At 41.5% G+C, this 23692-nt stretch overlaps 1 protein-coding gene across 2 annotated transcripts in view; it reads right to left on the reverse strand.

Annotated features, from left to right (window-relative positions):
- Positions 1-23692, reverse strand: part of ITGA8 (integrin subunit alpha 8) — a 169431-nt gene that overhangs the window by 43575 nt on the left and 102164 nt on the right. Inside the window, exons 23-25 of one of the 2 annotated variants that reach the window (XM_090047203.1) lie at positions 20699-20779; positions 13773-13878; positions 6476-6634 (exon numbers count right to left, since the gene is read on the reverse strand). In XM_090047203.1, coding sequence (XP_089903329.1) covers positions 6476-6634; positions 13773-13878; positions 20699-20779 — 346 coding nt within the window. The remainder of the gene's footprint in view (positions 1-6475; positions 6635-13772; positions 13879-20698; positions 20780-23692) is intronic. The other variant, XM_090047204.1, reaches the window with a different exon arrangement.

The raw sequence follows: 23692 nt of genomic DNA on the forward strand, positions 1-23692 counted from the left end.
AGTCTCAAATCCCTATTGACCTGCAGAGAATGTATGAAAGTACATGCATTTAGAACTCCATTTTTTCCACAAGATGTTTAACAGACTACTAGCTAAATTCAAGAAGTGCTGTTTATTTTAAGAAGTGCCTGGAATCAGTTATGCTTAATTAATTTGATACCTTATTTCTGATGATATAAAATGTAGAAATGTGGTTTGCTAAATCTTTTGACACTGAGCCAAACCCAGCTACTTTTGGGGTATCTGCCATCACAAACAAGGATATCTAAATATATGCTTCCAGAAAATGTTGCAACAATGCTTTAGTGGAAAGGATGCTACTAGGCCCTCATCTGTGTGAATTTTCCCTAAATTCTATTGCTGCTGTCCTATGAGGAAAGAACGAGGTCAGTAGAAAGGAAAACAGCTTAGACACAACTAGAGAGTGTTGGCAGCTCCAGACTGCCCATGCTCTCACATCATGAAGTAAACAGATGTCTGCTGCTAAATAGAGGCACACATTGATACCACTTCCATCACAGACACTATTTGTGGTGTGACAAGGAGGGTGGACATCTGTTTGTTTGGCCTTTGTGCCATCATAACACTTTTTATGGTGGCAGAAAGGCAATGTCTGTTTCTACCCTGAGATAATTAAAAAAGCATTTCAATGTAATATGAAACCAGTGATAGATTATACCAATAGGCCCATTCCTACTTCTGACAAAGGGAAAGCTTTTATGACTTAACAACACACTGTGTGAATCCTTTCATCAGGCATAATACATGAGAAGTCCCATTAGTTTGTCATATTCCATCTAATTCTATGCTCAGAAATTCAGTCTTGTATGATACTCAGAAACAATGTATATTTGTTGAAATATTAAAAAAAAAATTCTGAATCTTTCTGAAAGCTTTGTAACATAAGTAACACGGAACTGATCACTCATTTTCTATGGGCTGCAAGAATTACATTTGCAAAAAGCTGGAAGAGAACGGCAATCTTAAAATCACTGACTGTTTTTAAAAAGTTTGGGAAGTTTTAGTAATGGAAAACTTGTCCTGTCAAATCAGTGTTCTGCGGCAAAGAAAGGGGGGAAAATAAAAATAAAGATGCTTACTTAGAAATCTAGTAGAAGTTCTTGGAATTTAATGACAAAGAATCTTTTCCTGCCTCCAAATCAAAATGTTTGAAAAACTTCTTTGAATAGTGAAGGAAAGTGCAAGTTCTATGAGAAGGAACTGTAAGAGACTGAAAGGAAGAAAAGAAAAGAACACAAGATTCTCCTCTGTGGACATTGACTCAAACTAAGGGAGCACTCAAGGAATACAAAAATATGGCTTAATGTACACCCTAGAGGATTAGATGCATGTTTAAATGCTAATCTGTTACTTGATAAACTGGATGTATTAACAAAGTTTAAATGTAATTCTAAGTGCTTGAAGGCCGCTACAAAATATGGACTTTTAAAGCAACTCCTATGATGTTAAAGTTTATCTTCTTAGATAATGTTGGGCTTAACATGTAATATACAATGTTAAAAAAAAGAACATTATACATTGCACCTTAAATATACTAGACAATGACAAACCTAAGATTTACCCTATGTTCATTTCCTGTATCAATATAAATAATTGAAGGTGAGCATGATTCCCCCAACTCTCCCTATTCAAGAGTCCCTTCAATTCTCCTTGTTCTGCACTGGGACAAAATTGAGACCTGTAATTCCTTTTTTTTTTTTTAAAATGAGCTTAAAAAACAAATCTTCACCACACACTAACCAATAACCCACTGATTAGGACATTCACATGGGATGTGATTCAGAACAAGGGTATCTGCATCCCTGGAGAATCCTATAATTACTAGATTATTACAGTTGTTCTGTGTGGGACTCTCTTCATCTCTCTTAAATAACCTTAAATAAATTAAATACTTACTGGATAAGAAATACAGAAGAAGAGAGAGATAGACAGACTTGCTATCTAAGGTACTTGTATGACCCCACCATCAATATAGATTTGAGTGCTTCACAATGCCTAAGGGTGTACTTGGTAGTCGTGTTTGGAAACAAGAGTTCTAGTTTTTTGTATGTCACGATGTCTAAAGCATTTATGCTCAGAACCACCCTGCAAGTTATGGAATTACTAATTCATCACCATTTTGCAGATGGAGATCAGAAGGACAAAGAGACAAAAGGGTTCATTCAAGATCACATGAAAAGTCTCTGGTGAAGCAGGGAAATGAACTCAAGTCTTTCACGCCTTAAAACCTGAAAGCCTCCACAGAATCATCATGTCTTTGTTGCATGTTATCACGATTAGGGTACTGGCTTAGTATCTGGAAGATACTACCTGTAGTCTCTGCTTTGTGTGATTTAGAGAAAAGGCTTGAACCTGGGTCTCCAACACACCAGTTAACTATCTGAACTAACAGCTATCCTAAAGGGTTTGTCTCTTCTTCCCTGCCTCTAATCCATTTTGGATTTTTAAAATCTTCCTAACGAAAGCTCTCTACTGGAATTTACCGTTTTTGACAAATTGCCATTTTGTGATAAAAAAACTGTTTCACCAGAAAATCTACTACTTATGCTAAATGAAACTGATGAATGTTAAGCAATGTAATTATTTATAATGCCCCAATAATTGCTAATAACTCCAATAAAATCATGTGCAATGTGTTGTGTATTATCTAGGCAGGGCATGTCCATAAACAATGTAATCCAAAAACTAAATAAATACTGTCTAAGAAACGACTAAAGACTGAGAAATTTAATAAGAAAAAGAAATGATGTAATCATTACTACATACAGTCAACATAACAAAGCACAGAAGACACCTTCTGTAATGTTTTGTGTCAGGAGACCATTATTTTTCCTTTATACTTTATGCATGATGCAGAAGTTTGATTCTGTTCTGCTAAACAGTTCCAGACTTCGGGCGTGAAAAGGGAATAATAAAGGATAATAAGAAAAGACTGCAGTCTTAGAGTTTTTTCATTCCCAAGAAAGAAACTTTTGATCATAATGTATAATGTGGGAATAGGCTGGATTTGGGCTGGTAGATTTATGTACCATGCTTTATTTAATATAGCTGTGAAAGATACTTAAGCACCCCAAACAAAAACAAATGCAAGGCTGCTCAGGAATCTGAATGCATTAGATGGAAGGGCTTTGCAGATCATTGTTTTGGGGAGAGGCACATGAGGATGAGAGACTACTCAACTTGAAATGCATAGAAAAGCAAAAGAGAGGAAAGGAAGTACCAGCACTACCTGAACAAGCATAGTGAGAAAACCTAAGAGCTTTTGGGCCAGGGGGTCAGAGAGTGATGTTCGTAAGGATAGAATACCTGATTTGTCCTTTTGAGTTCACAAAAACAAAAACAAAAAAGAATTTTGTACATTCTTTTCAAATAAACAAGAAACGACTGAATCACTTGTTAATTTGCCTTTCTAACTGGAACAACTTATAAGACTGTAAGGTTTGGATATGTGCCTTCATCAGAACAGATAACAACACCAACAACCTTATTTATATGAAGTTAAGACTCCACACTATCTTTCACTGGAGGATATAAAAATGTTTTAATAAACATCAAGAGTAATCAATTCAGCCTCCTAGGGTGCTGACAGAAGTGATATTTGTTATGCAACTGGCCCCCTGATACCAGATAAAGTAGCCTAAATGCAGATTCCTCTCTTTTCTGCATATCCTTGTTGTTAATACCAAGAAGAGTACAGACAAGAGCTCTCAACTGGCAGCTGAATAGCATCCTGGTCACCATGTTCCCAAAGACAGAGCATAGATTTTGATTACAGAAAATTTGTTGTTCAACAATTTTAAGAAACATCCAGGGGATGAAGAAGCCATGATAGCCAGTCTGATCAATCTGATGAAAATATCAAACTACTAGTATTCTAGGTATCTAAGTATGTACCCAAATGTACAGGTAATCTTACCAACATTAGGAGACAACAGGTAGCACATTTAGACAAATCGTAATGATGGCATGCAATTCTACCCATAAGTTATTTCGAAGGTGGGAGGTGTAGACTCACAGAAAGTTAGGGTTGCAAGAGACCTTAGGAGGTCATTTAGTCTAACCCCCTGCTCAAAGCAGGACAATCTCCAACTAGATCATTCCAGCCAGAACTCTGTCAAGCCAGACCTTAAAAACCTCCAAGGATGGAGATTCCACCACCTCTCTAGGTAACTTGTTCCAGTGCTTCACCACTTTCCTAGTGGGAATTTTTTTCCTAGTATCCAACTTAAACCACTCTTGCTGCAGCTTGAGATCATTGCTCCTTGTTATCATCTGCCACCACTCAGAACAGTTTAGCTCCATCCTCTTTCAAACCCCTCTTCAAGTAGTTCAAGGTTGCTATTAAATCCCCTCTCAGTTACCTCTTCTCTAGTCTAAATAAGCCCAGTTCCCTCAGTCTTTCCTCAGAAGTCATGTCCCCCAACCCCCTCACAATTTCTGTTGCCCTCCACTGGACTCTCTCCAATTTGTCCACAACTTTTCTGTAGTGGGATGCCCAGAACTGAACACAATACTCCAGATATAGCCTCACCAAGATTGAATAGAGGGGAATAATCACTTCCCCTGACCTGCTGGCAACACTCCTACCGATGCAGCCCAGTATACTGTTAGCCTTCTTTGCAACAAGGGCACACTGTTGGCTCATATTCAGCTTCTTGTCCACTATAATCCCCAGGTCCTTTTCTGCAGAGCTGCTGCCCAAACGATTAGCCCCCAGCCTATACTGGTGCATGGGATTGTTTCATCCTAAGTGCAGGACTTTGCACTTGTCCTTGTTGAACCTTGTGAGATTTCTTTTGGCCCAATCCTCCAATTTGTCCAGGTCACTCTGAATCCTAGCCCTGCCCTCCAGCGTATCTACTACTCCCCCCAGCTTGGTGTCATCTGCAAACTTACCAAGGGTGAACTCTATGCCATCTTCCAGGTTGTTGATGAATACATTGAACAAAATCGGCCCCAAGACCAACCCCTGGGGCACTCCACTTGATATTGGCTGCCAACTAAATATCAAGCCACTGATTATTACTCTCTGAGCCCAATGCTCCAGCCAATCCACCTTACAGTCATTCATCCAGCCCATACTTCCTTAGCTTTCCTGGGAGAATATTGTGGGAGATCGTATCAAAAGCCTTGCTAAAATTAAGGTACACCACATCCTCCGGTTTCCCCGGTAGGGGGTGGGGGAAGAAAAGGGAGAGAAGGAACAAAAAATGTTAGTTTAGAAATATTTTTAAGAAACTGGATATAGATGTGGGAATTTTTTTCAGTGAATAATAAATTCATTATCCTGAGCAATTTATCTTAGATGTTTTTTCCACCTTACTTAATTTTCTCTCTCTCTGCAGTAAACTCTTTGAAGCAAAGATCTGATCATTCTACTTGCATATTTCTCTATGGCTAGCAAGATTTGGTTGGGTTGCAATTATAATATACGTAGCTATGTAAGTATCAGTTACATGATGCTACATGGTCTGAAATGAGTGCAAATGAAATTAGGCTCTAGTCTCTACAGTGCAGTTGTCGTTCTGTATCTGCATTCAACAGCAATTTAAATTAATTTACAGAAAAGGGGCATCTACTGATTAACTAGACATTTTCTGATGGATCATTTTACTTGATTCTCAAATATATGCTGTTAAAAGCATGCAAATACTTTTAGAACTAGATAAGAAAGAAGCAAGAATGAAAATGGTTTCTGAAACCAGAGAAAAATTTTAGAGAATCAAAAAAACAACACTTAGCAAATAATATAAAAATGGGGCAGAGTTATTATACTTCTGTAGTTAACACTATGATAAAATAGTAAGACCATGTACTTCAGTCACAAAAATCAGTCCAAGTGCATGTAATAAGATTTACCCAGAGTTTTATCAGGAAGTGAAATGTGCATTACATAAACAACTACTTTGATTTTGTATTAACAATCTGTGTGAAAGAGCTGAAGTAAAGAGCTTTGGTACATGTGGATATGTGTAAGTCTTTCCCTTAGGAGTTACATTTTTAATTCTATTTATGTCACTTGTGGATGTATGGCTTACTGGTATACAGAAGGCATTTGCAAATTAAGGTAATCTTTAGGGTATATGGATTTTCAGGGTACTATGAGTGCTACAAAGTCTTGCATTATCTATTTACAACTATAACAAAATGGCCTCTTCAAAAGAAAACAAAACTCCATTTCAGAAAGGGAATCTCATCTCTAATGCTCTGCTCTGCAATGCTACAGTGGAAACCAGATTCTTTTCATAGAAGTTTTACACACACCATAGTACACAGCTGGTCAGATTCCACACATTGTAAACTAACTATAACATGTTTTCCCATGTTTCCCAGGAAAATTACCTGGGTATTGTTCTGAACAGTTCTGTGAAAACTGCTAAGTGGAAGGTGGCAGTCAAAAGAAATCTGACTACCAATATGTACACCAACCTAGAAACAGTAGCAAGCATACTACCTTTATTTGCAATTCATTGATAGCAGAACTTGTTTGACACTGCAATGGTCCATGTGTCTGAATATGGAGAATGTAAAGAAGAAATTCCTCCCGACTGGACACAGGCCAACCAACATGGAGAAGGGTATCATTGATGGCACCAGGTCCTATATTGTGCAACTGTCAAACAAATAACCAAAAAAAAATAAATACACTATTTGTCAAGGTTGAGAAAAGAAACCACAGCTACCCAGACCTTATACATTACTTGATGTTACTTTGAGGTCTTTCCCAAAGCATCAAACCATAATGGTAAATATTATTCTAATTTTACAGAATGAGATTGGAGAAGTAAAATGACTTGCTTAAGGTGACAAAGTAGGCCAGTGGACATGCTAGGGCCCAGTCAATAAGTAAAACTATTTCATGGGTTTCCCACTTGTATTTTTCTAATCTGAAACAAAGGTCTGAAATTACCTAGAAAATGAGCAGGTAGCAATACAGCAGTATAGTTGCTTTTCATTTACAACTATATAAAATGGACTTCAGTTGAGTTACTGGAAATTGATAGTTGTTGCATCGATGCCAGAATTTAATCACATTTCAGGTTTAGGTTTAAGCTAGTTTCTTGTTAATAAAAAGTTAGTTTTCCTCATATCAGCTATTCCTAAAAAACAAACCGTTGTATTCCTGAAATCTCCAATCATAGCTCATTGTAGGAGAGAAATTTTTTTGGGAAGTTTGATAAAATTCAGGTAAGGAGTTTAAAAAGTATAGGCCCAGAGTCTATTACCTCGTTATTTTAACTTTAGCATATGCTAAGGCAAAAGTTTGAGAATGATATTCTGTTTGGTCATGTGAGAGGTGTGAAGAGCAGGGCAGGCGGCCAGGTGAGTTACTGGCAGTATCCATATTTATTTATTTATTTTGATAAAGCATAAGATTTTTATGAGGCAAACATAATGTTGGTTTCTGAAATATAACTGGAACCAAATGAAACAGACTTTCAACATTAGCTCTTTCCAGTAAATTCTTTGATTATGAATAAACAGTCTATGGAGATTCTTTATTCAGTGGAACAACTCAGGTGCCCTTAAATTTGCATGTGTGTAAAAATGCACTGCTGGAGCAGAGGCCAAAAAGGCTGTGATGGGAATATGTTTATTATAGTTGTAGAAATCTATCAAGCTGGGTAATTGGACTGTAATGTTTTATTTTTCATAGTCTGATCACTTTTAATTCAGTTTAAGTATAATTTTGTTTAAATTTTATTGTCTAGCTTTTCCTGACTACTGGCTTGTGAATTGTAAACACATGTGAAGTACTCTGTTTCACCCCCAAGAACAATGGTCATCCATCAAATTCCAAAGATAGGCTGTATCCTATATAATTCATTCAAAGTAGTTCAGTCTAAGCTGAACTCCCTCGCTTTTAATCAGTGAATCTTCACAAGTAAAAACACATGCAGGAAAGGTGTATGCTTCAGAATATTAAACAAAATGAAATCTACTTATGAAGTTTTTATTTTTAGAAGCTACAAATCATTTAATGGGGGAGTGGACAAGAGACTGTTTAATTTCAAGTTGCTGTGATTTCTGCCATTCAATTTTAAAGGCAACTTAGTTTACCATTGTTTATAGAAAGGGTGACCGTTGTCCTGGGACAGTCCTGGATTTCAGAGGCTGGTCCCAGCCAGCTGTTCAGAATTATAATAGACGTCCTAGAAACACAGAGGCATAAGATACAGTCTAGCTGAGAGTTGGAACGGCGCAAAGCACCTTGCAGGTGTGCAGGCAGGTTCCACAGTCTGCCTGGCACGCCACCCTGCTGCCACCAACTTGTGACAGCATGCAGGGGTGGGCAATGTTTTGGGCAGAGTCTGCCCTTGCCCCTCAGCTTATTCTCAAATACAAGAGGGGCAATCTTCCCCATGTTGAATGGAGCGGGAACCTTGTCTTGGATATGAGTATATATGTCAATTCCTTTCTCTCCTGTGAAAACTAAAAGGAGCTGTGCCCGCTTATTCCAGGACTGATTTAGGATATTTTCATTAAGGCTAGGGACAGATATTAAAAAAGCCACAGCCTGATTCAATCTTTCCAGGTTAGCCTAACCTGCCTAGGCTGAACCAATTTGGAAGTGCATAGACATTCCCTCTGGACTGAGGAAATGCAGGCACATGGCTACAGTTGCTCAGGCCAGGTGGTGGGGGGTGCTAGAGTGTGCCTATCACTGCAGAAAAGCTGTGCTGGAGGGGCACGGCCAGCCCAGGCAGTAGCTCAGACTGAACTGGCCAGAGTGGTGTTTAATTGTCCACTCCCTGTCCCACCAGCATGGATCCAGGCCAGGGTCCACTGGGCACTCCCCCCTTCCTGCTGCATAGGGCTGTGTGAGGCTTCAAACAGAGCTTCGGATCTGGAGAAGCTTTGGATGCTTTGAAGCAGCACATCTGGGTTGAAGCGCTGCCTCGCTGGGTTTCCCAAAGCGGTTCGGAGCTTCCGAAAAGCTTCGGAGCCACCTTGGAGACCCAGCCACAGGGTATAATGGGGAAACAATAAAACAGCTATAACTTTGTTGTTTTTTGTCCATTGTGGATGAAATTTTCAGGTGTGGTAGACTCTGCAGAAAGGATGAAGCCTGCCAAGCATCAATAAGATCAGTGCATGGGGTTTGGGAGGAACTGTACTCCAAATACTTGAAAGCAAAACTCCTGTCACATCTAGGCGCTATAACACAGGAAGGTCAAAACTGCAGGGGTGGTGGCTCTTACTGAGGCCACAAAGCCTGCCAAGTTTCAAGAAGATCGGTGCAGGGGTTTTGGGGGAGCTGCCCCTCAAGCTGTAGACAAGCAAAACTTGTGACATGGGTGCTTGTGGGACTGACTGTGTCTGTCTTGGGCGGGGAGAGGAGACACTACCTTAGGCCTGGCTGCTAAGCTGCTGTGTTACCAGTTACCAATCAACCAATCATGATTCACTCAGGGACCAGGGACTCAGGGAGCAGCTCAATATACACAGGACCTAGCTACTACATCACAACTCAAGGAGCATCAATTAGCACCTACAAAACCAGGCTAAGGAGAGGAAAGAATCAATACAATCAGCTGCCCCAAGACAGGCATAGCCTTGGCACAAGCTATGGGGCAGCAGCTAGGGGTGCAGGGCCTCAGAACCCCCCTGCACTCATCTCAACAGCTGGCAGGTGTCACAGCAGGGGCCACCACCCCTGCAGCTGTCACCCCGCTGCACCTTAATACACGCAGTGTCACCCATGGCATGAGTTTGGCTTGTCCACAGCTTGAGGTGCAGTTCCCCGCAAACCCCTGCATCTAGGGATCTAGCAGACGTCCTGGTGCAAAAAAGAAAGGCCTCGTGAAGGAACACCTTGAGAAGCTGGATACCTTCAAGTCAGCCAGCTCTGACAATCTACACCCCAGGGTACTCAAGGAGCTGGCAAGCATCATAGCCCAGACTCTGGCACGGATCTTTGAGAACTCCTGGCACTCTGGTGTAGTGCCCAAAGACTGGAAGAAGGCCAATGTGGTGCCGATCTTCAAGAAAGGGAGGAAAGTGGATCTGGCAAACTACAGGCCAATCAGCCTGACCTCTTTCCCGGGGAAGATCTTACAAAAAATTTATTAAAGAGGCCATCCTTAATGGACTGGCTGACGCAAATGTCCTGAGGGATAGCCAGCATGGGTTTGTTGCGGGTAGGTCTTGCTTGACCAATGTCATTTCCTTTTACAACCAGGTGTCCTATCACCTGGACAATGCAGAAGAGATTGATGTCATGTATCTCAACTTCAAAAAAGGCTTCGATTTGGTATCCCACGATCACCTCTCAGCGAAACTGGCCAACTGTGGCCTTGGGTCCACCACAATCCACTGGCTGGGAAGTTAGCTCTGTGGTTGGACGCAGAGGGTGGTTATTGACAGAAGTCAGACCCATATTGTTCAACATCTTCATTAATAATTGTGGACAGTGGAGTCAGAAATGGACTGGCCAAGTTCATCGATGACACCAAACTTTGGGGTAAAGCATCCCCACCTGAGGACAGGAGGGTGATCCAGGCTGACCCGGACAGGCTCAGCAAATGGGCGGATGAGAACCTGATGGTGTTTAACACCGAAAAATACAAGGTTCTCCACCTTGGGAGGAAAAACCTGCAGCACCCTTATAGGCTCGGCAGTATTACGCTGGCTAGCACTACAGAAGAAAGAGACTTGGGGGTCATCATTGACCACAAGATGAACATGAGCCCGTAATGAGATGCTGCGGCTGGTAAAGTGAGCAAAACGCTGGCTTGCATTCTTAGATACTTCTCAAGCAAATCCCAAGACATCATTCTCCCCTTGTACTCGGCCTTGGTGAGGCTGCAGCTGGAGTACTGTGCCCAGTTTTGGGATTCACAATTCAAAAGGGATGTGGAGAATCTTGAGAAAATCCAGAGAAGAGCCACGTGCATGATCAGAGGTCAGGAGAACAGACCTTACGATGACAGGCTGAGAGCCATGGGGCTCTTCAGCCTGGAAAAGCGCAGGCTCAGGGGTGATCTGATGGCCACCTATAAGTTTATCAGGGGTGACCACCAGTATCTGAGGGGACGTTTGTTCACCAGAGCGCCCCAAGGGATGATGAGGTCAAATGGTTATAAATTCCTGCAAGACTGTTTCAGGCTGGACATAAGGAAGAATTTCGTTACTGTCCGAGACCCCAGGGTCTGGAATAGCCTGCCACTGGAGGTGGTTCAAGCACCTACATTGAACACCTTCAAGAGAAATTTGGATGCTTATCTTGCTGGGATCCTATGACCCCAGCTGACTTCCTGCCCCTCGGGCAGGAGGCTGGAGCCGATGATCTTCCGAGGTCCCTTCCAGCCCTAATGTCTATAAAATCTATGAAATCCTTCTCCTTGAAACTTGGCAGGCTTTGTGGCCTCAGTAAGAACTATCACACCTGCAGCTTTCACCTCCCTGTGGTGTCACACGTAGCTGTGACATGAGTTTGGCTTTCAAGAATTTGGGGTACGGTTCCCCCAAACCCCTACACCAATATTCTTGAAACTTGGCAGGTTTCATGCTCTCAGCAGAGGGTACCTTCCCTGCAAGTTTCATCCAAATCAGACAAGAAAAACAAAGTTATAGATATTTCATTGATTCCCCATTATACGGCCAGATATCTGAGGCAGCTCTAAAGCTTTGGAGCCGCTTTGGCCAGATCAAGGTGGAAACCCGGTCCAGAGCTCCAGATCATATCATGGCCATCCAAAGTGGCTGGATCTGAAGCTGGATCGGATCGTGGGCTTACTCACACAGGCCTACTGCCGCAGTGGTGGGGGCACAGCCAGACACCAGCTAGCAGGGCCCCTGAGGCAGAGGGGACAGGAAGGGAGGGGTAATTCCCTCCTCCCTGCCCCCTCTACCCCCAGGGGACTGCAGCTGGGGTCTGTCTGCCCCAACTGCTGCCACCGATTGCTCTGTGCATGTGGAAAGTGGCAGAATAAGCCTTCTCCTGCCTCCTTCACTGGACACTGGAGAGAGGGGAATATAACCCTGCTCCCTGCCACCTTGGCTAAAGGGCCCTGCCAGCCAGCATCCGGCTATGCCCCCACCGCTGCAGCAGCAGGGGGGCAGTGCCCCGCGAACCCCGACTCACGTCCGTGCTGATGGGACAGGGAGTGGAGAATTAAATCCCTCCCTGGCCAGTTCAGTCCAGGCCTGGCCATGCCCCCACCACTGGAGCAGGCAGTGGAGAAATGCATGTTGGTGCTGGTGGGATAGGGGAGGTGGGGTGTGGGAATTAAATCTCTTCCCTGCTCCTTTCCAGGGCCGGCTTCTGGCCAGGACCCCACCCCTGCCTGTCTCCGCTTTGGCTGGGGAGCAGAAAGGTAGCGCCAGCCCTGCTCTGCTGAAACAGAAAGCACATCTCAGAGAGCATGCCAGGATGCTGGAGGATTCTGATTGAACTTTAACCAGGAAGAGGTCTGGGACAGAAGTTCCATAAACCGGTTTGACCCAAATCAGTTCAGTTTGATACTACATTCAACCAGGTTTATCTTAAAAGTTTCAGCCATTTTGAAACTGACTTTTGTGCATTGAACTTACATTCTGTTACAGGTTTAAACCAGTTTCTGATCACTTAAACTGGTTTATGTGTAAGGTCTGTTTCCAGCCCTCAAGCTTATGTTTCATAGTTTCATAGTTGGTAGGGTCGGAAGGGACCTAAGCAGATCATCAAGTCCGACCCCCTGCCATGGCAGGAAAGAGTACTGGGGTCAAACGACCCTGGCAAATTGTCTATCTAGCCTTCTCTTAAAGACCCCCAGGGTAAGAGTGAGGATCACTTCCCTTGGAATTTGGTTCCAGATCCTAGCTGCCTTGACTGTGAAGTAGCGCTTCCTGATATCCAGCCTGAATCTGCTCTCTGTCAGCTTATGGCCATTGTTCCTTGTTACTTCCAGTAGTGCTCAGGGGAACAGGGACTCTCCCATTGTCTGCTGGTCTCCCTTGGCCAGTTTATAGATGCCACCAGATCCCCTCTCAGCCTTCTCTTGTGGAGGCTGAACAGTTCAGATCCCATAACATCTTCTCGTAGGGCCTGCCTTGCTGCCCCCTGATCATGCAAGTGGACCTCCTCTGGACTCTCTCGGTGATGGCCACATCCTTCCTGAAGTGCAGTGCCCAGAACTGGATGCAGTAGTCCAACTGGGGCCTGACCAAGTATGCATAGAGCGGGAGGATCACCTCCTTGGACCTGCTTGTGATGCATCTGTGGATGCATGACAAGGTGCAGTTAGCCTTACTGACTGCATCCCCACATTGGCGGCCCATGTTCATCTTTGAGTCAATAATAACTCCAAGATCCTTTTCTGCCTCTGTGCTGGCGAGAGGGGAGTTCCCCAGCCTGTAGGTATGCTGCTAGTTCTTCCTCCCAAGGTGCAATAACTTGCATGTGTCAGTGTTGAAACCCATCCTATTCTCATCTGCCCACCTCTGTAACCTGTCCAGATCTGATTGCAGCTTGTCCCTCCCCTCTAGCATGCCCGACTCGCACAGGCCTACTGCCACAGTGGTGGGGCCACAGTCAGACACCAGCCAGCAGAGCCCCTGAGCCAGAGGGATCAGGGAGGGAGGGGTTATTCCCCCCTCCCTGCCCCTTCTGCCTCCAGGGGACCACAGCTTGGGTCTGCCTGCCCCAGCCACTGCCACCTCTCAGACTGATGACCTGTATCTCCTCTCAGACTGAGGATCTAATTCCCAGGGATTTCAGTGGCAACAGAATCAGGTCTTGTGAGAATCTACATCCTTGTAATCTATACCTCATAAATGTGTTCTACCAAAGGACCAAGGTCATCTTCTTTGGTAGGTTCATCTTTAGGTTCCCAGTTGTGAAGTGGCAAAACAATTTGTGGAGGATTAGACACTCTGTAATATATAGAGAGAAAGGTTAAAAGAGCCACAATTTCACAATTTCACATGTATTATCTTTAGACAACATTAAGACTAATTTATCCACTAGAAACTACAAAGAACTTTGATTTAGAGACTGTTTGCTGAACTGGACTCAGTAAATAGGGCAATTTTTTCAAGAAGTACCACAGAATCTTCAGTGGATTCAAATGGTCGCAACTTCTTTTTCAGCTTTCACTTGAAAGGTAGACTGTTCTTGAGAAGGGGTTGATCCCTTGTTGATTTTGATGGAAAAATATTATATGCCTAAGTATTTAAATCATATGCATCAGGGTGGTATAAGTTTTGGTTAGTGGTTTACATAAAACTCGAGGGTTTTTTGCTCAACCCATAGCATGTAGAAATTATCTAACACTTGAATTTCTTCCTTTTGAAGCATTTTTAAAGAAGTCTATCCTAGGCACTTCTTCATTTGCCTCTTGTTGTATGTATGAATGCCTTACAATCTCCTAGGTACTAAACCTTAGGGGATGCAGCAGAGTGTTCAGTTCTTATACAAGAAGAACTGAAGCATAGAGAGACCATGGGCAAGATAGGAATCCAGGCAGATAAAATGACATTTAGGAAGAATTTAAAATAATAGAATCATAGAAAATTAGGGTTGGAAGGGATCTCAAGAGGTCATATAGTCCAATCGTCTGCTCAAAGCAGAACTGTCCCCAAATATATCCAAGGCCTTGTCTAGCTGGGTCTTAAAAACATCCAAGGATGGAGATTCTACAACCTCTCTGGGTAACCTGTTCCAATGTTTGAGAAAGTTTTTCCTAATATTTAACCTAGACTTCCCTGGCTATAGCTTGAAACCATTGCTCCTTGTTCCATTATCTGCCACCACTGAGAACAGTCTAGCTTCATCCTCTTTGGAACCACCCTTCAGGTAGTTGAAGGCTGCTATTAAATCCCCCCTCAGTCTTCTCCTCTCTAGACCAGGTTTTAAACCTTTTTTAATAAGTGTACCCCTGGTGGCTCCCTTTTTAATAAGTGTATACCCCCAGAGGGGGGAGGAATGATGAATGGCCAGACATGGGGGGCGGGGGGCAGCAGGGGAAAGCAGTCGGACACAGAGCAGGGGGGTGGCAAGTGGTGGCAGCACAGCCTCTGTGCGGCCCTGCTCTTGCCCTAGCCCTGCTCCTGTGAGGCAGCAGTGTGGGGTGGCGGTGTCCAACACTGCCCACCCCCGCATATCGCCTGGAACCTTTCAAAGACAACCCCTGCTCTAAACTAAATAAGACCAGTTCCCTCAGTCTGTCCTCAGATGTCATGTGCCCCAGTCCCCTAACCATTTTTGCTGCCCATCACTGGACTCTCTCCAATTTATCCACATCCCTTCTGTAGTGGCGGATCCCAAAACTGAACACAGTACTCCAAATATGGCCTCACCAATAGCAAATAGAGGGAAATAATCACTTCCCTTGATCTGTTGGCAATTATTCTACTAATATAGCCCAGTATGCTGTTAGCCTTCTTCGCAATAAGGGCATGCTATTGGCTCATATTCAGCTAATTTGGACACCTATATATAAAGGGAGTGATTCACAGAAACATTGTTCATGCATTGGATCAGAAACTTTAAAGGAAAATGCATAAAAAGCACTGGGAGCAGGGACAGGAACCCAGGACTCTCTCTTCTCAGGAAAGAGCACTCTTTATTAGTGGTCTAAGGAGTTGTGCCCCTGTTTGTCTGGGCTCTTTGTTTAGCCCAATAAACTCTGCATTCCTTTCTGCACCTTCATCCAGCTGTTAAAAGAAAGAAGTGAGCCAGTTGCCTGAACATGAAGGAATGATTTAGTTGTTTAAAGGCCTTGTTACACCGTATGTTGTGAGCTGCACAAATATTAATGGCTTAGTGCTTTGAAGCAGTCACACCTTCAGTTTGAGGGACACATCTGTGGCGAGTGGCCACACCTTAATGGAACAGGAGCTGAGTAGTCTGAATCAAGAGATAATCCTGCCCTGGACTGGAATAACTGTGTTGCGTAATGAGTGCTTTAAGCCACATTAAGGTGTTCATGTGCGAACAGTCCAGGAGTTAAGAGCTCCAGGAGCTGCCCAAAATTACCATACAACAAGGCCCTAAATCCAGGCAGGAGTTCAGGTTGCAAATCTCAGTCTCACCCGGTGCCTAAAACAAAGAAAGGTGGAGTTTTGGTCTTCTTTTGGTGTTTCCTATCAACTGGCTTAGGTGTTCCCCTACTCAACTTACTGAACATTGTACACCCCATTCATAAGTGCCTAACTCCCCAGTTAAAGCATAGTGAATTGAGGCGGCTCACTTGAATTTGTGAATTTCACTTCCTGAGTGAGTCACCTAAGTTTTAGCTGCAGAAATGGTCAAAACTGATGCATCTAACTTCTTTGTGAAGGACATCCAAAGTGACTTTCCTAAATTCACTAAGTCCCTAAGTTCACTGGAACCAGGAACTGAATCTAGGGCTCCCAAAACCCCTGGATAGTCTCCTAAGCACTTGACTATCTTTGTTTTTGTTGATTCATGAACACAGTGACAATTTTAGAAAAATATTCAAAATATTATGGTACCCAGAAAATAAAAAAACATAAAAATGACAAGGACACAGAACAAGAATATTGTACTGAAACTATCTTCCTGTCCTTCCAGCTTCAAAATAAATTAGAATTTCTCTTAAAATATATATATATATGATAAATATTTCTGTTTTCTTGTTCTCTCTCTCCATCCCTTCCTCCAAAGAAAAAACACTGAGTAGCAGTCTTAAAATTCCTATCTATATTACAAACACTATTTCCTGCAGCACCTGTAAGTTCCTTGGAGGTTTCCCATTCAAATCATGAAGTTTAATCCTGTTTAGCTGTTGAGATCTTGAGCAATCACAGAATAATTTTTTTTTCTAGCCTGGCAGATGACTTCTGACCAGAACATCTGGAAACAATGCTGTGTTGGAAGTAAGTTGCTTTGTTAAAATAATAATCAGATAAAGTATTATCCCTTTGTTATTGGTCAACTCTTATTGCGATATCGTTAAAAAGCACTCTGTACTGATTTCAAAATTCTGTAGCACTGAGAAAAGGCATGGAGTTTCAATGTGGTCCTGGTCAGAACTGGAAGTTGGTGTTTCAAGCTAAAAGTTAATTATTAAAAAACCTAGAATTACAAATGAATATTTCACTCAGGATAATGTTTATTTAAAAACATAACATAATGATCATGGCCTTCCAACCTTTGATGTTAAAATTAGCTTTCCCTTCATTCTAAACATTACTGAAATTACAGTTTTTTCCTCAAGGAATACAACTAAGATTGAATGCTGTTGGTACAAATGCTGATTTTTCAAATGTCTCTGGAAGAAAAAAAGGGTTCAGTGTCCAATTCTAATGTCATATAGAACCAAATGTTTAAGAAAACTTTTTCCTGCAGAATATTGGTTCCCAAATTCAGAAGATATAAAGAGATCTTGGATAAGAGCAACTGGAAGGAATCTGGAGCTGTTGGGAAAGTGTGTTAAGGGAAGTCTTAACTATACTGCTAAAATACTTTCTTGAATTATAAAAAGGTACCAGATTGAATGAATTAAAGCCAACAAATAAGGATTATAATAAGTATATAAAAAAGAAAAGTAACAGCATTTTAAATTAAGCACATGGCCTAATCTGTTAAATTTCACTGTGACTTTTCTTCCAATAAAGATCTCCATTTTATGGCTACTTTAGAGATTGGGGAACTTGTTTCATTTTATGGGTGGGGACCTACTGAATTTGGAGTGGCTCCCCCCACCCTCCATTTAATGAGCAGAATGCAGAGCCAGACAGCTATTTCATGGGCAGATTGTGGTGGCCCTCCCCATGATTCTGATTGGCTAAGTGGCCCAGGTGGGCCCCACACTGCTGATTGGCTGTGAGGGTTCCTGCCATGCCACTGATTCATGGAGAGAGGCAGGTCCAAATGACAGTCAGGCCTTGCAGCCAATCAGTGGTGAGGGTTAGGGTGCCAGCTATCTTGCCCACACTCCCTTAAGCAGAAAGACCCTTCCCCCCACTTCCCTACCCTGGCACGCTACTGTAGCACCCTGAGGACTGCTGGCTCCCTCTGGGGAGCCAGCATTTTCTTTTCATTAAGTTTTCTCCTCCCTGCTGCCCTCCCCACCTGCAGATTTCACAGGCACTGCCCAATTTTGCGGGCAATGCTGATTTCACAAAATCCACAAAATCACATTTTCAGTAGGTCCTTATTTATGGGATGTTAGGAAAATCCAGACAACAGAATTTTTAAAAACTACAAAAATATTGCAAGAAACAAGGTGTACATAAATGAAAGGAGTAACAATATGCTTTAAAATGTGCATTTTCAATCATCTTAACTCAGTATTTTTCTCAACAGAACTACGACATGTAAAATATAATTTTAGCATCCAGCTAATCAATTTTACAACATATACGTAGGATTTCTGACATTTTTGTAATAAATGAAGCAATCAGGTTCACTTCAACAGTAACTTTCTACATGAATTTGTATATAATTTAGAAATCACAAATGTTGGAATGAAGAGCTACACTCCCCTGTAAGAGAGATTAAGCACTGAAACAGGCTATCCAGAGAGGTTATGGAATGGGCTAGGCAACTATCCAGAAAATCACTGAGAAACACAAGGCACACTGATAGTCCAATAATTCCTGACCTCAAAACAGCAGGGTCTTCAGCCAGTTGTGATGCAAGAATGTATCCACAATTGTTTCCGTCTCAGCAATAATTAAAAAAAAAATGCCTCAGTCTCACTTACTTCCCTGGCTGACACTGTTACTGGCATCAGACAGAAACATTACATCCCACCCCCATGGCACTTCTCTGCCAGGTTTCACTTATTTTGGGGATTATATTTACTGAGCAGTTCATAGAACTGGTTTCATTCTTTGTTTTAGTCCTTGCCCCCACCAAAACTTTTCACAAATACTAGTTTTCTTCCCAATAATCCTTGTTCCTAACTCTCATAATGTCATGACATTATGTAAAATTAATTATAATTCTTTACATTAAGAACAAACTTTTCTTTTTATAAATTAAGCACATTTAACAGTAACTACTGTTTTGTTGTTTCTCCTTCATTTTCCCTTCAAATGTACCTAGTCTCCCTTTAATCTTCTTCACCTGGGAAGCACTTGGACATAGGATCATAGTAAAGTAAAGCAAGAAGGGATCTCAAGAGTTCACTTAGTCTGGCCCCCATGCTTAAGGCAGGATCATCCATGGCTAAACCAGCCCAGTCAAGTGTCTGTCTGACCTGCTCTTGAAAATTTCCAGGGATGGAGATGCCACAACTTCTAGGTAGCCTGCTCCAATTCTTAACAACCCTCATAGGCAGAAAGTTCTTTCTAATTTCCAACGTAAATTCCCTCTGCTGCAATTACAAGATTTTACTCCTATTGCTGTTCCCTACAGATAAAGATAATAATCTTTTTAGATATTTAAAGACTGTTATCAGACAGACTTCTCTTCAGACTAAACAGTCCTAATTCTTTTAGCTTTTCCTCATCAGTCATATTCCCCAGGCCTCTAATTACTTTTGTTGCTCTCTACTGGACTCCTTCCAATCTGTCCACATTTTTCTTGAAGTGTAGAGACTAAAATTGGACACAGTACTCCAGGTGAGGTAAAATATGCTATAGAAACTTCTGAGATAGATATTCTTAGGTTTTACGCTTTTTAAGCAGTGTCTGTATCCCCTCTATGATCTATATAGCATACTTTGAATGATTTTTGGTGTTAGGTTCATAAATGGTAATAACAACACAATATTTATTATGTCAGGGATGCTTAAACCCCCAGCCCATGGTCCAGATCCAGTCTGGGTGTCAGGTCATCTGGCCCATTGGACTCTCCAAAGGTCTGACAATTTGATGGGGGGAGCAGTGGCCCAACATCTTGCTCCCAAACTTCCAGACCCACAGGGAGCCCTGTGGGCTGGACAGCATGCCTGTGAAGTGGACTGGATGTGGAGGGTGATACAGGGCCCTATCCTTGCACGTGGGTGTGTGTGGGGCATGGCACAAGGCTTCTGAGCCTGGTCCCAGCACAGGGGGGTGGTGAGGGGACTTCAAGCCCAATTCAGGTGCACGGGAGTGACATGGGATCCAATCCCAGTGCCTGAGGGCAGTGTGGGGCATTAGGTCCCAATCTCAAAGTGCCAGGGAAGCATGGGGCCATGATCCTGGAATATGGGACTGGGCGAGAACAGCATGGTGCCCAAGGGCCCAATCCTAGTATGCAGGGCCAGCAGGCAGGAGCAATGCAGGGGCCTAGGGCCTGATCTCTGTGCGTCTCTGTTGTCCTGCCTTTCTCTTTTCCCTTTATCTGAGAGAAGATAAAACACAGGACTTGTCAAACTAGGTCAGACTCAAGACCTGTTTAGTTCAAGGGTGTCAAACATATGACCCATGGACTGGATCCAGCCCTTAGAGCCCTATAATCTGGCCTGTGGGTCTCAGATTGACCTCTCTTGCCACATGCAGCAGACAGGGCTGGTCTGTGTGGAAGCCTATGACATTGTGCATATACAGAGAGTGCCAAGAAATTTGGTGAGGCTCTACTTGGACAAAGATGTCTACCAGTTTATTTTACTTGCCTGGATCCAGTTTTATAATTCCCATCCTACAAAGCTACTTGTGGTATCCACTCTGAAATCAGTTAATGTTCCATATTTGAAAGACCTTGGTGGACTGGGCCCTAAATAACACAGTATAGATAAAATAACGAAAACATGTCTATACTGATTATGAATAAGAATTGAAATGTTAAAGAACTTACCCTCTGATCTGTACTTGAGCCACAGCACTGATGTTAATTTGAAGGTTAACCAAATTGCTGCTGGAATTAACCTTGTTAGAACTAGAACAAATTTGTACACAAGTTAAAAACAGTCATTTAACTGAACTTTGATGTCATGGTTATTATATTAATCCCAGTGTCTACCATATACTAATCAGGTAGGGATAGTACTAGAAATATGATATCTGTGATTTTAGAACAGAGAAAAAAAACTGATTGTAGCTATATTGCATAGTTGTGTTGATATACACAGAGATATAATAAAATAAGGTATATGTACTATGTAGATATATAGATATAATCTCAAAAACCTGCTGTAACCTAAGAAAAGTATAACCTTTATTTTTATATCCTGAGTTTCTATTCAGTCTAAGTTATTTTGTATTTCTTTTTGCACTGTATATTAATGGGCTTCATTGAGTGTGTTAATATTACAACCAAACCAGGTTTCACTTTGAAAATCTTGTTATCTTTATTTACCTAAATTGTGAAACTATAGAAACTATTTGGCTTGACCCAGCTATCTGCCTGTGTGTGGGAATCCTAATGAAATAAGGGACAGTTTCATGCATGCAAGCGTGACAAGGCTAAAAACTGTCTCTTCTTCCAGTATATTGTGTTTTAAATTTGTGACTGAAGAATAAAACCATCACTTAGGAAAAAAGTCACTAAATGAAGTGGTTTTAGTTCCACCGTCTTTTCCTTCCTTAGTTCTTGCTCACCTTTAAAAATGGATCCCCCAATTTATGATCAGATGGTCTTCAGCTTTTCTATCACTAAATAGATAGTCCTGTTAAAGCCACAAACCTCTAATTAGTCTAAATAGCCCTTTTCACTTTGGCAGGACTATTCATGAAGTCAAGAATCTTTCAAGTGAGAAGCATCTGTGGGCTCAAGCACATACGCATATTCAATATAAATATTTAGAAACTTCACATTTATTTCATCTGGGACCGATGGTGCTGAGTTTATGAGTGTTCCTAAGCAGGCCTTTTCCAGCAGAGTTGAGATCCTATTACTGTCTTAGTTTATTGTTATCACATCTGGGTAGCATCAGCTAAATAAAAACATTTTGAACAGGCCGGCATTCTCAGTGGCTAACTATTGAGGAGTAATAGGGAAATTCTGCTTTGATCCAGACTTTTCTCATTCCAAATGCCTAAATTAGAGCAGCTTGAATTTAATTGTATTTGTATTTCACGAAATCCGCAAAATCACATTTTCAGTAGGTCCCTATTCATGGGATGTTAGGAAAATCCAGACAACAGAATTTTAAGAAACTACAAAAATATTGCAAGAAACAAAGTGTACATAAATAAAAAGGAATAACAACGTGCTTTAAAATGTACATTTTCAATCATCTTAAAGCAGTGTTTTTCTCAACAGAACTACGACATGTAAAATATAATTTTACATCCAGCTAATCAATTTTACAATATATATTTAGGATTTCTGACATTTTTATAATAAATGAAGTAAATCAGGTTCACTTCAACAGTAACTCTCTACATAAATTTGTATATAATTTAGAAATTACAAATGTTGGAATGAAGAGTTACACTCCCCTCCAGGTTTACTCTCTCCTGTAAATTGGTTGAAGCCTTACTCATATAAGAACAATTCAACTTTAGGAAAGGGCAAAGAATCACTGATATCATGCTTGTAAATTGGTCTGGAGAAAAGATGGCTGAGGAGGAATTTGATAACAATCTTCAGATACCTAAAGGGTGGTTATAAAAAGGGTAGAGGTGAACTGTTCTCTGTTCAGCTTGAATTTATTTGTAAATATAGGCATTTTCCCTTCAAAATATCAGTTTAAGTTTGGATTTGGTCTTCCACTGTCATTCTTTTGCAGCTGTGGAAAGCTGGTAGGAAACTAGAGTTAAAGCTTGATTTTTTTTTTCAATATAAAACTGATTATAACAATAATTTGTTGGGATAAGATGTATTCCAATTCTTAGTAAGGCAGGACCTTCACAGAGTTCAGTCAGACCAATCACACAGTATCAGTACTGGTTATAAATATTTGGGGCACTCAATTTTTTCTAGAGTCATGTTTCATCTCATGATATTGCATCTATTCACTAATGTTTTAAGTAAAGATGTCTATATACTTATATACACCACATACCTCTGTACAGAAAATGTTCCTAATAAAATTCCTCACAGCAGCTACGTGGGTGAAACCGTACAGCAACTATGCACCAGAATGGATTCTCAAATTAAAAATACAAAGGACAGACACATGCTCGCACCATTAGGAGCATATTCCTCACAGGACAACCAACCACTCCCTCTCTGACCTCACTATCCTCAAGCTCAAAGGGAATCTACCCAACGCCTGTAAAATTAAACTTGGGAACAAAAAATTATAAGCTGGCTGAATAGTAAGAACCAAAGGACTGAACATTGATATTGGTGTTATGGCATATTATATTTTACTTAACTTCTGAACTTTTTCCAAACATGAAAAGCGAGAATGAAACTCCGCCCTTTTGACACACTTTGTTCTCCCAGTAATCTAGTTCTTTTCTTCTGCTAATTGCGTATCAGCTACCCCTAGGAATTTCTCTAGCCCCCACCCAATACTGGTTTTTACTATGCTGTGCCTGGCTCATTCTGGTCAGACCTGATGAAGAATGTCTTGCATTTGAAAACTTGCCTAAGTCTATTCAACCTACGTATTTCATCCAATAAAAGGTATCACCTGAGAAATCCTTCTCTATCTCAAAAAAAGAACCAGGCATTACTGGTTATCTCCTGTAAGAGAAACTTCCCTGTTTACTCTGGGTGAGCTATGATTCTGAATACTGGTATGTAGAAATATTTATTGTTTACATACGGTTTTGGAGGAAATTAATGAAAACTTCCTCTGTATAACATGCTGACATTCACATAGTCATACATGCTTTCTGTTTATACTTCTTTCCATACTTGATTATTTCCTCTAGGTTCAATATGGTTTCCTGTTTC

This window comes from Crocodylus siamensis, chromosome 5 (genome assembly GCF_052110815.1).
Source record: "Crocodylus siamensis isolate JL-2025a chromosome 5, ASM5211081v1, whole genome shotgun sequence".
NCBI classification, from domain to species: Eukaryota; Metazoa; Chordata; order Crocodylia; family Crocodylidae; genus Crocodylus; species Crocodylus siamensis.